Consider the following 15,701-nt stretch of genomic DNA (forward strand, 5'->3'; position numbering starts at 1 on the left):
CTGGCTCCACTTGTTTCAGAGAAAACGGTCTCTGAACTACGATGGATTAGGAACTTTCTGCAAGTAATTAATGCATGTCAACATTTAGAAAAAACTTTCAGCCTTAATTTTATACTTTGATCATCATAAATCCACCATAGGCCTCAATAAATGGGTGCTAGCACTGTTCTGAAAAGACAAATCTAACATCTACTTATTACACTCTGTCTCCTAGATGGAAGAGTGATTTTACTGAATTTGTTCCATATGCAGCTATGTGCACACCTCTACACCTCCTCAGTACTCCAGTTTGCACATTTAAAGTATCTCATTATGTCTTTTAGCTAAAGGTTTTCAATTCATTCTTATTTGATTCCTCACTCTATGACATCCCTCTACACCTTCTCTCAGAATCAGCCTTCTCAACAGAAGAGGTGCCCTCCTTGTTCTGTCCACAGAGTCTACAATTTGGGGTGGTTTGGTTTTTTTGATGTCTCTTTCATATTTGGCTATATTTGAAATCATACCTTCTTTCTCAGTTTTGGTCGCTATCCAGATTACTATCTGTAACTTATCCTTTTAGTTATGGTCTCTGTCATTTGCAGAAATTTTATTATCGATAGTTTTTCTGCTTCCATTAATATTGATTTTTAAAAAGCAGAAATATAATACTTGGTAAAGGACTAGGTTCCTCAGAACTTCAAAGACTTGCTTAATGGCAATTCTTCAGGGTTTTATTGAGATGAGTCAAGCAGTCAGCTTTTAATGTATTTATTGTAAGTTTTGCTGACTCTGTCAGTGTTAGAACCCTAAAAAAGTTGCTGTATATCTTGTACAGCAGAATATACATTTTAAATTTAAGATTTAAAACATATGAGCTAACTTGGAATAACAAAATTAAACCAGCTGCTCGTTGCTCTCCAACGAAGGTACAGGTTTATACTATTTAGCTCTCTCTAACCTACTCTATCAGCTAGAATTTAATGAGTTCCATATTAAATACAAACACTTTTAATGAAAATATACTTCATTTAATGAGTTTGAATGGTACTTTTGACAAGGATGCCTAGTTTTTGTGCTGTGCTCTGATTTTTTTCAGAACAACTGCCAACCAACATTTTCACGCTGCATGTAATTTTATGCATCATGTTGTTCTATTCATGTACTACTTCAGGAAGGAGATCTTTGATTCTCTTCACACACTTTCTAGAATCTTTTGCCCACTTCAATTTTGTCCTTTCTAGTATCACTACTATACTAAATTCACTAAGTGTGCATGTTCAGCTTAAAGAGAAGGCTGAGGGGTGACCTCATTGCTGAGGGGTGACCTCATCGCAGACTACACGTTCCTCAAGGCAGGCAGCAGAGGGGGAGGTGCTGATCTCCTCTCTCTGGTGACCAGCCATAGGATACGGGGAAATGGAATGAAGCTGCATCAGGGGAGGTTCAGGTTGGACATAAGGAAGAGGTTCCGAGAGGGTGGTCGGTCACTGGAACAGGCTCCCCAGGGAAGTGGTCACGGCACCAAGCCTGTCAGAGTTCAAGGAGCGTCTGGCCGATGCTCTTAGTCATATGATTCAGTTTTAGGTAGTCCTGCGAGTTGGGCAGGGAGTTGGGCTCGATCTTCCTTATGGGTCCCTTCCAACTCGAGATATTCTATGATCCATATCTGCATTTTTTTTTTAGAAAAAAATTTCATAGAAGTAAATATAACTCACTTTTTTTCAGAAGATAACCTTTTTTGACAATATTTTTATAAAAAGCATCCTTTGTTTTCCGACGAATTGTATTGTAGATTTCTTTTCCATCCACTGTATCATTAAGCACTTGTTCTTGGTGCTGGTAAACATGTAAGAAAAACATATTTTAAGCTCAGAAATTGCCATTAAAAAATTGCACACTATGAAGCTGCAACTAGAATCATCTCACTGAATGCTCCCAACCCACTACTATTGTTCTCATGCATTTTAATAAAGCAATATAATTTTCATACAATATTCTTGCTAGAAATGTAATATAACTATTTCCATATTTCCAGAATTACGATAGAAGAAGAAGTCTTCAATACAGACCAACTTCTACACAGTAACACTGTGTCTTTTTCAGATTAAAGAAAAAGCAGCATCTTTCACCGTGATTTCTGTTAAATTTCTGCAAGTCTTTAAAGATTTACCTAGCTTCTAACTGTCTTCTACCAAAGCTTTTGGGACGTAATCATGGATAAACTCTAAAGCAACAAGAATGGTGCAGATCACAATTAAAACCGACTCACTCAAAGTTGCACAGTCCCTCATTAATCTCCTTAGAACTCACATGTCCTAACTGAGTAGAACTCAAGACAAGAGAAGAAAGCAGAAACAGGAAATAGAAAAAGGATAAATTCACACAGAAAATTGTAGGATCTGGAAATGCAAGTAACAAATGAGAATGGCCAAAAGCCAAGCCAAGTTTGACCTTACCGAGTAAGCTGATCAGCAAAAGTTCTTTAGCCGTAAGAAAACATGAAAAGCAAGACTGTCAAGCAGTGAGAACAGCATTGAGATGAAAAGCGACATATACTAAATATTCTACTTTTCTTCCTGCCCATATATCTACAAGAATTATGATTTTGAACAACATGACAAAAGCAAGATGAAAAATATTTTGGTAATACTAACAGGAATTACAGGACCTACAAGGGAAGCAACATCCAGCTGTTTACGAGCTCAAGATAATCTCCGTAACATAACTACGCAAGGAACAGTGCACAAAACAACAGATCTAGTGACAAATATTTTTAAGTAAATTCCGTATTAGACACAGGAAGTCAATCAGACTGACCCTAAAAGTATGCAAGACTTTTGAATTTCCCCCCCCCCCCTCAAAAACATAGAGCATGGTAGTATGTGGAAGGGAGAGAACACAAAGCTGAACATAAATTGCACCACTGACCACTACATTTTCAAACAAAGTCACAAATATATCTGAATAGGTTAAAAGAATCTGAAATAGTCTCACATGGAAAATTAGTCAATGCAGAGAAGATTATTAATACAGGAACTGTAAGTGCATACGCAAAAAGCTAAAATGAAGACAATTACTGTCATGATTCAAGAGGAATGATGGAGCATGAGGAAAGTAACTAGTGAAGCCTTTCAAGGAGCAGCCTCAGGATTCATAGTTGCTTTTTGTCCCAACCACATTACCGAGCATGAGTTAACAGCAGCAAACAACTGGGAAGCACTGATGACACAACACAATTAGCAGTATAGGAAAGATTGGAATAATAAGGTAGGTCTACTAGTACAGCGTAAAAGTTACCCCTGTTGATACTTACCACTAGAAAACAGAAAATGAGAAAGTTGAACACCTGAGTCATTCACAGGAGCACTGATCTATGACATGACATGGCTATGACAACATACTGGGTGTGGCAGGGGTGGAGTTAACTTTCGTCACAACATCCCCTGTGGTACTGTGTTTTGGTTTTGTGACTAGAACAGTGCTGGTAACTCTTGCTGATCAGTGCTCAAGACTTTCTCCATCTCCCACTCTGCCCCCCCTCCTCAGCAAGGTGGCTTGGGTGGGCAAGATGCTGGGAGCAGACAGAGCCAGGACAGCTGACGCCAACTGATCAAAGGTATATTCCCTGCCGTATAACATCATGATCAGCAGTAAAAATGTGTGTGTGTGTGGGGGGGTTGTCTTCCTGCGTGACCACTGCTCAGAGACCAGCTGGGCATCAGTCTACTTGTGGGAGATGGTGAGTGATTGCCTTTGCATCACCCCCACCACCCCTTCCCTTGCTCATTAAACTGTAATTATCTCAACCCAGTTTTTTTGCTTTTGCCTCCATCCCACAGGAGAGGAGAGTGAGCAAACAAAGGTGTGGGTCCTTAGCTGCTCGCCAGGGTCAACGCACAACAGAAAATAACACCTATTCTAGGATATTTCTGTCAATTATTTCCCAGACAGAAAGGGAATTACCCATGACGTGGTACTCTAAACTGTTCTGGTCCACCACATTCAAGAAAGGCGAGTTCGCATCAAAATTGGTGGCAGCAGAGAACATTACAAAAGGACAGGATCAGGTATGCTTAGCTTAGTAAGCAGTCTAAGGGAGAATACAAGAAATGTTCTCGTATTAATACGACAGATCTCGCAAAGGGGTATGAATTGACTGTAACTCTATTTAGGGAGGAAATGAAAGGCAAATTTCTAAGCATTGAAACCGTAAAGTTTGGGAACAGAGAGGGAACAAAATATACAAGTATACTTTATAACTAGCTATAAGCTCATGAAAAGCTAGATGATGTGATGTGCTTATTACTGGTGGTCTCTTAGGATGAACTTCTGCTATGGGACAAAAGCGCTCCAGAACAAACCCTGCAATCATCCCTGAAGCTTTTCTGTGCATACAGGTTTCTTCCGGCAGAAGAAAAACCCCAGACACAGAAGGCAGAAGGGTTCCCCCTAACATGGGACTAAGGGACAGCCATGGTTGAGCCAGGGAGCAGAGCTAGAAGCACACAGCAGAGGATGAACACCTCAGAGGACAGACAGAGCTTACCATATTTTCTGTTGACTACAAGCCAACCTTTGGTAAGTGAATGCATTTAAGGATAAAACAAAAGAAACACACAAGCTGAAAACAGTAAAATTGGATAGGATGCTGTTTAATTACCATTAGTATCTCTGCTGTAATTCAGTTCATAAATTGATTTGATGATGATTAGGTCTGTGTCTTCAACAACAAACGCTCAGAGATGAAATCTTACCTGCATTGGAACAGGATCTTTAAGGTAATACCCTTCAACAATCTGTTCTTTTCTATAGTGCTCAATGATGTCAGCAATACTGTTCCAATAAGAAAAAGAGGATTCAAATGTTAAAACACTGACAAACCAACCTCTGTTCGAGAATCTGCTTTTCCATACAACCACAGAAAACTTTCTCACAAAGTTTTAATAAAATCAAGTGTTAAACATCATAATCTCATTTGTAGCAATGAGAATTTACTAATATATTGAAGTCAAGAAAGTTCACAAAACTGTGTTCAGAATGTATTAATTCTAAACTCTGCAAAATATTTTAATTAGTTGCTTAAAATGCCAAATGAGGACACTGCTTTTTCCACATTCAAGTAGCACATGTGCATTACCAGCTCTCCAACCAGGCTAAAATTGCTATTTCATTGGGAATAATTTTCAAAGTCTTAGAGTAACTAGGGAAGGGAAATGGGAGATACCGCCAAGTGCAGAGCAATTTCTTTCTAGGAGGACAGGAATAGAAAATAGAAAAGGTTTGTAGCAGGGCTTATACAGATTATACTTGGAAATCACTAAGCTATCCTATTAAATACAATACTCAATCAGTAGCACTCCTCTACAGGGAAGCATTGATTCTAATCACCAGATTCAGATTGCAATTTGTGTTTGGAAGGCTCAGGAGAGTAGTGGTGACACATACAAGCTGAAATTCAAGGCATGTGAGTTGCTCTAATTTATTTTTGCAGTTACTGAAATTTACACTGTTGTAAAGAACAGCAACATGAACATCAATAGAAATAAGTAATTTGTGTGCAAAATATCAACCTAAAAAAAGAACTAAATAATAAAGTAGAAAACAAAAAATATACTGAGTGTGTATTCTCACTTCATGCATACTAAGCTATGTGTGCAAAGATAATCAACAAGGCATGCAGCAATGAAATTCTTTGACCTGTTACAACTGGATACAGTTCTGTCCAACACAAGAACAATAACTGATACTGTAAAAATAATCTTAAAAACATTTAAATAAAGCTACAGCAAGACATTTTTGTTCACTTCTCTCTCTCTCATTCTAAAGCTATGAACTAGTGCACGCTTGACAAAATAATTAATCTTCCCACAAATATTTTTGTTTTTCAGGTATGTAGTGACATGAATTTCTCTTTCAGTATTCCTGAAATCCAGTAATTTATTTCAGTTTTTACTGAGATGCAATCTGCATATGCCATTTTCTGCATAAAAATTTAAACTTTGCCACACTACAGAAAATAATGATTCAGTCATTACATTTGCATGTTGAACAGCTACTGCCAACATCTTGTAATAAGTAGACCAGCATTATATAATTTTCCTCACTCATCAAATCAAGAATACCTTGAGTATCGATGTCTCCTGTCCTTCCTTGGTTAAAAATGCCAGCAGGAGTTCCTCAATATAAGGAGCAGGTGCCTAATTTCTTCCGATTTCAAAAAATGGGCTGAAGAATAAACTCAGTTGTATTTGAAAACTCCTTTTGTAATTAGAATACCATATAGACTAGGACTTTATGCCTTGATGGAGCGACTAAGGGCTTGACTTTGCAGCCCTCTCCTCCCACAAGTGAACTCGATTCAGATTGTCACTTATATATTGCCTTACCACTACGACAGCTCAAATGCCTGAACAAACTGAACACTGCAAACACAAAGATACCAGGTATCTCCAGACAAGTACACGACAGCATGTGAATCTGCAAGTGATCAGGGTTATCTAACATGTAAAACGTCAAGCATGAAATCAGACTGCCCACAAAACTTATCTAGGGACAGGAAAATGAAGTGTAGCCTTCTTCAAAGTCTGATAGCAACAAAAATCCTACTTACACAAAATGCATCAAGGAAGGTATAAATAAGCATGGATTTAAAAAAAAAAAAGGTTAAACGTGGTTTGATATCCAGAAATAAAGATGGATCTCAATACTACATTACAGTTACTTCAGCAATTTTAAAATGCTCAGCATAGGGTTGTTAGATTCCCCAGGTCTTGGCTACTTGGATGATTTTATAAGTATCTCACCACCATCAGCTGTATCATTTTTTTAATACTTAAAGAGTGAATTGGGAGTTATTCCAACAGCTGACATTTCAAATAACAAAGAATCCAGAAAGCAGAACTAAGCAACACCATTCTACACACTGTTAGATTATAAAGACAAAGAATTAACATTAAACCCATATTGTTCAGCCCATCACAATACAGATTAATCTATCAGTTGAAACAAAATTATCTTCCAATCATCTAAGTTTTCAAATTGTGCTGTCTCTCAAATTCAAGATAACTTGAAAGCTTGTTCACTCTATAACCTATGGGGCCAATGTTTCTCATCTTCTCCTTTGACGTAGAATCACTAGAAACAAAGAACCACTCCTAATTTTACAGGTTTTTTTTTTGAATGCTACCTGTCATGTAGGCTGAATTTTGGAAAGAAGGCAGATAGAAGAAAAGGACAGGAGAAATGGCCTGGTATGCTTTTCCTATCACATGTGCTAATATCAGAATTGAAACATTATTAAATGCTATCTTACATAAAAACACTGTGAAAAACATATGGAAGTTATTCACAGACCGGCTGAGCACAGAAAGCACTTCTGGAGACCACCTAGCCCAAGCCCCTCAGCTCAAAGCAGGATCAACAACGGCAGGTTGCTCTAGCCCTTGTTCAGTCACACCCTGAGCATCTCCAAGGATGGAGATTCCATACCTTTCTGGGTAACTTGTTCCAGTGTTCACTCACCTCATAGCAGAAGCCATACACCAGTAATTGCACATCTTCAGACAGTTACTAAAATCGCGACTGTACAAGGTCTGCCTGGGACGGAGTTAATTTTCTTCATAGCAGCCCATGCAGTGCTGTGTTTTAGATGTGTGACTGACATGCTGCGTTGATACCACACACCACTGTTTTGAGTATTGCTGAGCCATACTTGCAGTGTTGAGGCTCTCCTCTTCCCCACACGCTGCTCCCTGGCACCCACCCCACAAGTAGGACAGGGGTGGGCAAGGAGCTGGGAGTGGACACAGCAGGACAGATGGCCTGATCAGCCACATCATGTCACACTCAGCAATAAAAGCTCAAGAAAAGGACGAGGAAGAAGGGGATGCTGAAAGACCTGTGGAGGGGTGACCCCAGCTAGCAGCTAAACACCCTGTAGCGCTTGCTCACCCCCTGCCCGCTGGACAGGGGAGAAAACAGGAAAAGCAAATGTGACAAAATGCGTGGGTCAAGATAAAGATAGTTTAATAAGTGAAGGAGGGGAGGGGAAGGGGGGGCAGTGATGCAAAAGCAGTCACTCGCCACCTCTCACAAGGAGACTGATGCTCAGACAGTCTGAGCAACACCCTCCTTGGAAGACGAAACATCCCCTCCAGGTTTCATTGCTGAGCATATCTCTTTGCTCAGTTTGGGTCTCTGGAAAACAGAGAAAGCCTCAACACCGTGCAAGCACTGCTCAGCAAGAGCCAAAACACTGGTGTGTTATCGACACTGTTTTAGTCACAAATCTGAATCATGGCGCCATACTGGCTGCTGTAAAGAAAATTAACTCCACCCCACTCAGACTCGGTACAACCCCCAAGAAAAAGTCCATGGGAAAATACTCCTTTGTTACACAGTCAACGTAACTCCCGCAATATATATGCAACATAGGTGCTATACATTGGGACCTTCAAGTGGACAGCTAACAGACTACAGGTTGGCTGTTCTGCAGAGCTGATACAAGAGGACAAAATAACGACAGCAGATCTCTGTATGACAGACTGCAAACACAGCCCGTCGGTCATACTCATCAACAGCAAGTTTAAGGCATTTACACACGGAGTGGTGGGAGCACATGCAAAAGGAAGAGGTTGGTGGGAAAAAAAAAAGTCTTCCTACGCAGCACAGACTATGAGATTCCCGAGATGTACCCAGGACCTCTTTCCCTATGATCGCCTGGAGTAATTTCTGGAATACACACAGACATACTGTTGCTTATATAGTTTATCGTGGTTCCAGTCCCACTTCTTCTGGATATTCAAAATATCCGAGAAATAAAAAAAAATTTCTTTCATTTTGTGTTTCCTTACTAGTCTTTAGTGTCTTACTTTTGTATGGAAAATCTTGGTCTATAATTTATTGAGACTATAACTGTAACCAAGACTCTGCAGACAAAGAGAAGATTGCTTTCATTTTCTTTTACCCCAATTACAATCACAAAAACTGTAAAAGAATATTAAAAATACTCTACTACCAAGGACGATTTTGTAAAGATCTAGTCTAATACTGGTATCAGATTTCAAAGGAGATACCTTGAGAGCATTTATTGAAAGAGCTTAATATAAAAAAGCTTATAGTTAATAGAAACTGTCAAACAGATGCACTGGAACAAGAAGCAGCACTTCTTAAATCTGAAATTTTCACCTTGAAGACAAACACTACATTTTTAGATAAGCCACAAAGACAGAACTCTCTGCACCAAGAAATGCTTATAAATATTTTCATTATCTTGCATAAATTCATGCTTTGTATATATCTGTTCTGGATTCAGTGCCCTGTTTGTTGTTTTTCAGCCACTTCCGATCATTCCACACAACAAAACCGTATGAGTGTTCACATATTTACAGATTTCTTTCTTGCAGTGTCCCAATTAAATGAACTAATACAAGAATTAAAAAGCCCACAAAGTTATTCCCTCTTTCCTGCTCCTTATTTATTGCCCTCTGTAGTAGATCTTACATGACAGAATTTGGACAGTTACCATCTTCATTTTGCGGCCTTATTATCTTGCATTGCATACTTCATTAGATGTTTGAACTTCCAGGAAGTTTACCAATTTGCAGCACATACTAAATTGGACTGAATGTCAGCCTAGGACTATAGTAGTGATTCTCGAAAACATGCAACAAAAATGAAGCCTTTTAAAGCTATGCAGATTCTCTTTCACATCAAGGAAGATCTCTGCAAACTAGGTACCAAATATTAAAAAAAATTCTAAAAGCTTTTTGTCATAACTTAGTGCTGCTTAACAATACAATCTTGTTTTCCACGGAAAGAATCTTCTTCAGATAAATGTAATTTACATACACGCCTCAAGTGAATCCAGCCCTGTATTCTAAAGTAATAACTTACTTAATGTTGTAACTTGCTGAAGGTATACTATTTAATGCTGCAAAACCATTTGAGACTAGTAAGAGTTCACTAACTTGCTTGTTTGTTTGACATCACTTGGAGTGGGGGCTCCTAGCCTACCATCCTCCTAATAAGCCATGTAACTAGAGAATGGGCAAAAGAGCATTTACCTTCATGAAAGGCTGACACTGCAGCTAGCTTGGTTTTCAATGAGGATGTCTGGAGGCCAGACTGATTAATGTAGAAGGTATTCAAGCAGCCTGGGTGTGGTATATGCATAGGTTCGTAAGGTTCCAATTGTTTAGCCTCACACCATCGTCCATTTGAAGTCACATGAAAAAGTCCACTCAACTTCACAGTTAGGAGACCTCGACTTTTCTCAGACACACCAGCTGCTGGATTTCTACCCACTCAGAAGCCAAGCTGGAAGTGAGAGAAATTCTCTATTGGGATGAAGAACGCCCTGGTTCTAGGTGAGCAAGTCTGGAAAAGTGCTGATTTTGTGAGGCAGGCAACGGCCTCCGTTAAAAGAGGGAGGTGAGTTTTCACTCCTGAGAATCTTGCATCTACAACTCTAAAAACAAGATTATCAAGGATAGAGCTGTATCGATAGCTTCTCGCACAAAAGAGGAAACGTATCTCTCGTTACTTCTTTCTCTTTTTGTACCAATTACTATTTTTTTGTACCAATGACAAAACAAATGCATCCCAAGTTTGCTCACTCTAAATGAGGTGATCTGTACTTCTAACCCAAGTATCATGCACATATTACAATGCAACTTAATGACTTTTTCCAACAGTGAAGGTATTTTTCCTCCGTTCCTGTAAATACTAATTTCTATTATTTGAAAACCCTATTGAATGTCTCAGATAAAATTAACGTTTTTATTTTCCCTTTTCAAATAGATTAGAATACAAATAGTAGCTTCCATGAGAACACAGCATTCTCTTAATTACAGATCCACGTATGATCCATACAATCCACAATTTATAGTGTGAAGAAACTGGTTGGCAGCAGGAGGACAATACTTCGAAAGAAACAAGCTACGCTTAGGTTTCTTGCAAGCTTTAAGAACTTGCTCAGTTACAAGTAACTACTAAGCAAGTTAGGTAAAATGGTGAGTACACTATTAAGAAAATTACAGTCTTATAGCAGTAAATAATTATCAGGAGCAAGTTATACAAATTCTTTACACAAATATAAAATATGCACAATTCCTTTTACCATTAAAACTTACCTGTTATAGTATCTGCCTCCCATCATAAACTGATTGTTTGATGTTGGACATATTTTAAAACGCTGAATATTTTCACCGGTCCGAAAATAAAGTGAATAATCACCAGGTGTATTATCTGAAGGCCTCACAAGAAAACTGCACACCTGGCCAACTGAAAAGATATCGTAATAGTGTTACTTTTCTTAGTGTTATACATAAGGCCTTATCAAATCTGTTTCCACATAAATTAGCAAGAATTGCACACTTGAAGAAATACAAAGTCTATAAAGTGAGTTACAACAGTGATGACAAACTAGATGAACTAGTACTAAATTGCCAAAATTAATGCAAAACGGTTTAGCTGTAGCTGGCAACTGAGCCACATCTTTGCCACCTCTTTACAAGAGCATACAAAAGAAATTTGACAACATGTTTTCAAAAATTATCAATTCCTGTTCTAATATTTCAAGTATGCTATTTAACAATATGGGTCAGAAATGCTGATGTGTTCATTTAAAGAAATATTTGCTCTATGAGAGGGCTAAAATAGTTTGTAATATATTTTCTTTTAGGTATATAAAAGCATATTCTCCACAGCAGTTTGATGAAGAAATCAGTAAGTGAAATAATTTATTACACATACATTAATTTAAAAAATTATTTCAATCAAAAATTATTAAATTAACTGTACTTGAGAACATACTCAATACTCATAGCCACAATTGTTTTCTTCCAATGTAGTATTCTACTGAGGTAAAAACCACAGGGGCTGGTCAGACTCAGACACATAAAGGGAAATTTTGCCATAGTTCAATGCGAACAGGATCACGTTGTGCCATTTCACTACCACTGTATTTCAACCAGAAATACAAGTACCTGTCATCAGCAAATTGTAAGCCTCTTGTTTGGAGATCTTCCCATGGAACCATCTTAACAAAGATGAAGAGAAAAATTAGAAAGCAAGACTACCAGCTCTCTTTTTTGGCTGTGGTGACATCCAAGGCTCTGGCACCTATGAATTGATCTTTATTTTAAAAGACCTAATACATATAGATGAGATAATCAATGATTATGCTACTTAGTGATTGCGTTCTACCAACACAGGAAAAAACTAACATTAACAGGTCTATAAATAAATTAATTTCAATAAAAATGTCCAACACTTGGAGTTGATGTTCAAATCCAGCTGTGTTTAGAGATGAAAATGAATTGTCTACATGATAGATAATTTGAAAGGCATTATTTGAAGTCAGTCTCATACAGCAATTTACTTGAATCATGAAATTCAAAGCTCAAACAAGGAGGTTAAACACTGTACAGAAAAACTCAAACTGAATTTTGCCAGAAGCTGTGGAAATAAAACCTAGCTTTGTTAGAGTATTGAATACAACCTGCTTTCATCTCACACCTTGTACCTTCTCAGAGTCCCGTGTCAGAGCAGTGTCCTAAAAAAGTTCAGCAGCCTCTGTCCAGCCTCAGCCTGAGACTTACGGCCATACAGAACAGCTTGACGTGCTACAACTTAATAGCTTATTCTGCCCTTTAAAGGAAAGCTAAAAATATGGCCTTTTTATGTATCAGAAAAGAGCTCCAGTTCTAAGTTTCTTTCTATACTACCTTTAGAGGATAATTTCTGGCTACTGGGGCGTTCAAAGGAATCCCTGTCTCCCTAGGATTGCTCCGAGTGGCACAAATAACTGTGGACAGACAGTATCAAAGCTCCAAGCATCTGCTACAAACTACTTTGCAAATAAATAAATAAATAAGAAAATCCTACATTTGAAGGCATCCCTACTGCCAAATTGTCTAGCAGAACACTAGCGAACAGTAAATAAACCACAAATACACCAGTGGTTTTCTTTCTCGTATGAGGATAACAAGAAATGCCTCCTTCGGCCCTCAGCCTCTTGGAGACCACAAGCTGGGCAACGGAGAAAAAGTAGCAGATGCAAATATGGCAAGCAAACGGAAGACAGATGAAATAATCAAGCCACTAGAAATTTTTTTGAACTTTCTTTTGCCTCTCATCTTTACTGCTGAAAATAATCTATCAACAGCTTGACATACCAGTACATTGTTGATTCTAAATTGTATTCAATCTTTAAAAATTTTAAGTATTTAAGTAAATAGAACAAATCCTAAGTCCTCCAGCTTTCTCTTTAAAGCTTAAGTGTTATTACATGAAGCTAACAGAGACAAGCTGTAACTATCACACCATCATTTTTCTGATGGTACTTTGCTCTCTCTCCAGCATTTAAAAGTTGTGCAGATCTGAAAAAAGGTTACCTCTAAGGCAAACACTATGTTCAAGAAATACTCCATTGTGCATATTTTGGCTGAAAGTGATCATAGAGAGACTCGTCTAAGATTTTAACACTGCAAAACCCATTAGCAATAAGCATACCTATTACACGACTCTTTCATGTTAATTATCCATGCATTTTCAGCAGCTAGTATAGAAAAAAATCTTGAGATGAAAAAATAAACCTCTTTGGTTCACCTTCCCAAAAGCTGGCAAATCTCATAGCTGAAGTTTACAAACAGTTATGATTGCTTTTAATAACAAAACAAAAATCCTTACATTTTGCCTTCATGTGGATCTTCTTCTCTTCCCTAATGAGAAAATTAACATATTAAGTGCATGACAACAGTACAGCTCAGTTTAAAAAAATAAACTTCATAGGTTAAGACCTTCTGTAGAAAAAAAACATTAAGAAGTCTGAGACATTTTTGAACTAAAGGGCTTACTGCAGTTCTATGAAAAGAAGTTTTCCCCTTCATTCTCTAAGTGGAAATTCAGCCAAAATATGTTATTTCAGAGGATTGCTTCTGTCATGTTTCAAGTCCTTCTTCAGAGGTGGTAACTTTTTAAAATCTCATCTCTCCTAAGCTGATATATCAGTTTATAGTTCAATAGTCTAGTACTGCCACTTCAATTCAGCCATTCACATCCTGACACAGATCTGTGAGAAGCATCTGCAGATAACACTGCTATTAGCAGAACACATGTACTGTGGAGGTAAATATTATAAAAAATATTTGATAATATTTGATTCCAAAGCAATGCTGAGCTTGTTATCTTTCTGAAGATATCTAACCATCTGATCCCTTACAGTAACTAAATTATCTGCAGGTCACCTGGTTAGCTTCCTGAGCCCACACAAGCCCTTTTAGGTATAATTAACTCCTCAATACACTTTTAACACACACTCCATCCTCAAAAGAAGAGGAAGACCTACCACAATGCAAAATTACATTCTGTACAGCTTGTGAATGTTTTATGGCAAATATAAAAAAGAAATGCAATTAAATGAGTAGCAGATTCTTTACCAGGACAGTCGAGTTTAGGAAACTGCCTAGTAAATTTACAGGACCATTCATTTGTATTTCTCTTTGGACCACATGTGAAGAAGCACTTTTCTGATACTGAATTAGGCTTAAAGGTTTGTTACACTATTTTAAAACGAGTAGATCCAATTACTAGGTTTAGAAAAGTACATAACTAGAAAACAGGCAATTAAATGTCACTAGTTTTGGTTTATCTCAGTATTATTTTACCAAAAAATCTCATTCATTTAAGAAATTTGAATATAAAAATTACTTACCACTTCTTCTACGAGGTCTTCTACAATAAGACCTTGCTCATCTGTCCGTAGGTTTGTAACCCACATCCAGCCATCTTCCAATTCGTTATGGACAATAAACATGTCTCCTTTAAGGAAACTGAAGAGGGTTACAGCAAGATTTAAATCAGAGATACGATCATAATATAAAGTTTAATGAACACAACAAAATCTTGAGTATAATTTTCACAAAATATTTGAGAAAACCTGTTTGTGAAAAAGGCATGGATTGATACCCCAAGCACATCATGTGTATTTTTCCTTACAGTTAAGTGGCTACTATACATAAATATTTATACTTTTGATTTACGTTTAGTATCTAATACATACTTCAGTTCTGTCAACTGCAAAGTGTGCTAAGGATGTATAAAACAAAAAATAACACCACAACAACATTAAAAGATAGTAATATTGTTCTTTTATCAAGAGGGATCAAATACTAAACACAAGTAAAATAACCAGAGATACCCTTAATAATCTGTAAGAAAATAATACTCCTTTCATCAAAAACTAATCTTGTATAATAAAAGCCCGTGGAATATCTATTCTTTATGTTCTCACATATGAGGACAAGTGCTATGAAGAGAGTAGAGAACAGTTACCAGACAAGCCATGCAATTAGCTACAAGAAAAGCAGAAATAAGAAGCATTAACGTGTATAAAGGAGTTTCATTTCTGGAAGGTTAGTGTAAGTTACTCCTTAAGTGTTATCCCAAACTCAGGTCATATGAAAACCTTTCACTATAGCACAGCAAGACTTATCAATCAAGTTTGATGATGCATCAGGGTACAGGAAATAGCAATAAAGTATTGAAGCTCATTAACTACTATTTCAGTCCAAAGTTACAGAGCAAATTTCTATGGCATTTGTCTCATTTGAAGTAGGCTAACAAAAAAGGCATTAATTCCAGCACAAAGCAAACAGCAAGAATTAAAGAACAAAAAACAACAAACCACTATTGAAAACACAGAATAAATTCAGCTG

The 15,701-nt window shown here is 37.5% G+C and overlaps 1 protein-coding gene across 1 annotated transcript in view; it reads right to left on the bottom strand.

Moving 5' to 3' along the window:
* Positions 1-15,701, bottom strand: part of RASA1 (RAS p21 protein activator 1) — a 67,270-nt gene that overhangs the window by 28,465 nt on the left and 23,104 nt on the right. The window contains exons 5-10 of the mRNA XM_075136841.1: positions 14,699-14,816; positions 13,675-13,706; positions 11,970-12,022; positions 11,115-11,265; positions 4,737-4,815; positions 1,698-1,818 (exon numbers count right to left, since the gene is read on the bottom strand). Of these exons, the coding sequence (XP_074992942.1) occupies positions 1,698-1,818; positions 4,737-4,815; positions 11,115-11,265; positions 11,970-12,022; positions 13,675-13,706; positions 14,699-14,816 (554 nt within the window). The remainder of the gene's footprint in view (positions 1-1,697; positions 1,819-4,736; positions 4,816-11,114; positions 11,266-11,969; positions 12,023-13,674; positions 13,707-14,698; positions 14,817-15,701) is intronic.

Source organism: Calonectris borealis, chromosome Z (assembly GCF_964195595.1).
Source record: "Calonectris borealis chromosome Z, bCalBor7.hap1.2, whole genome shotgun sequence".
NCBI classification, from domain to species: Eukaryota; Metazoa; Chordata; class Aves; order Procellariiformes; family Procellariidae; genus Calonectris; species Calonectris borealis.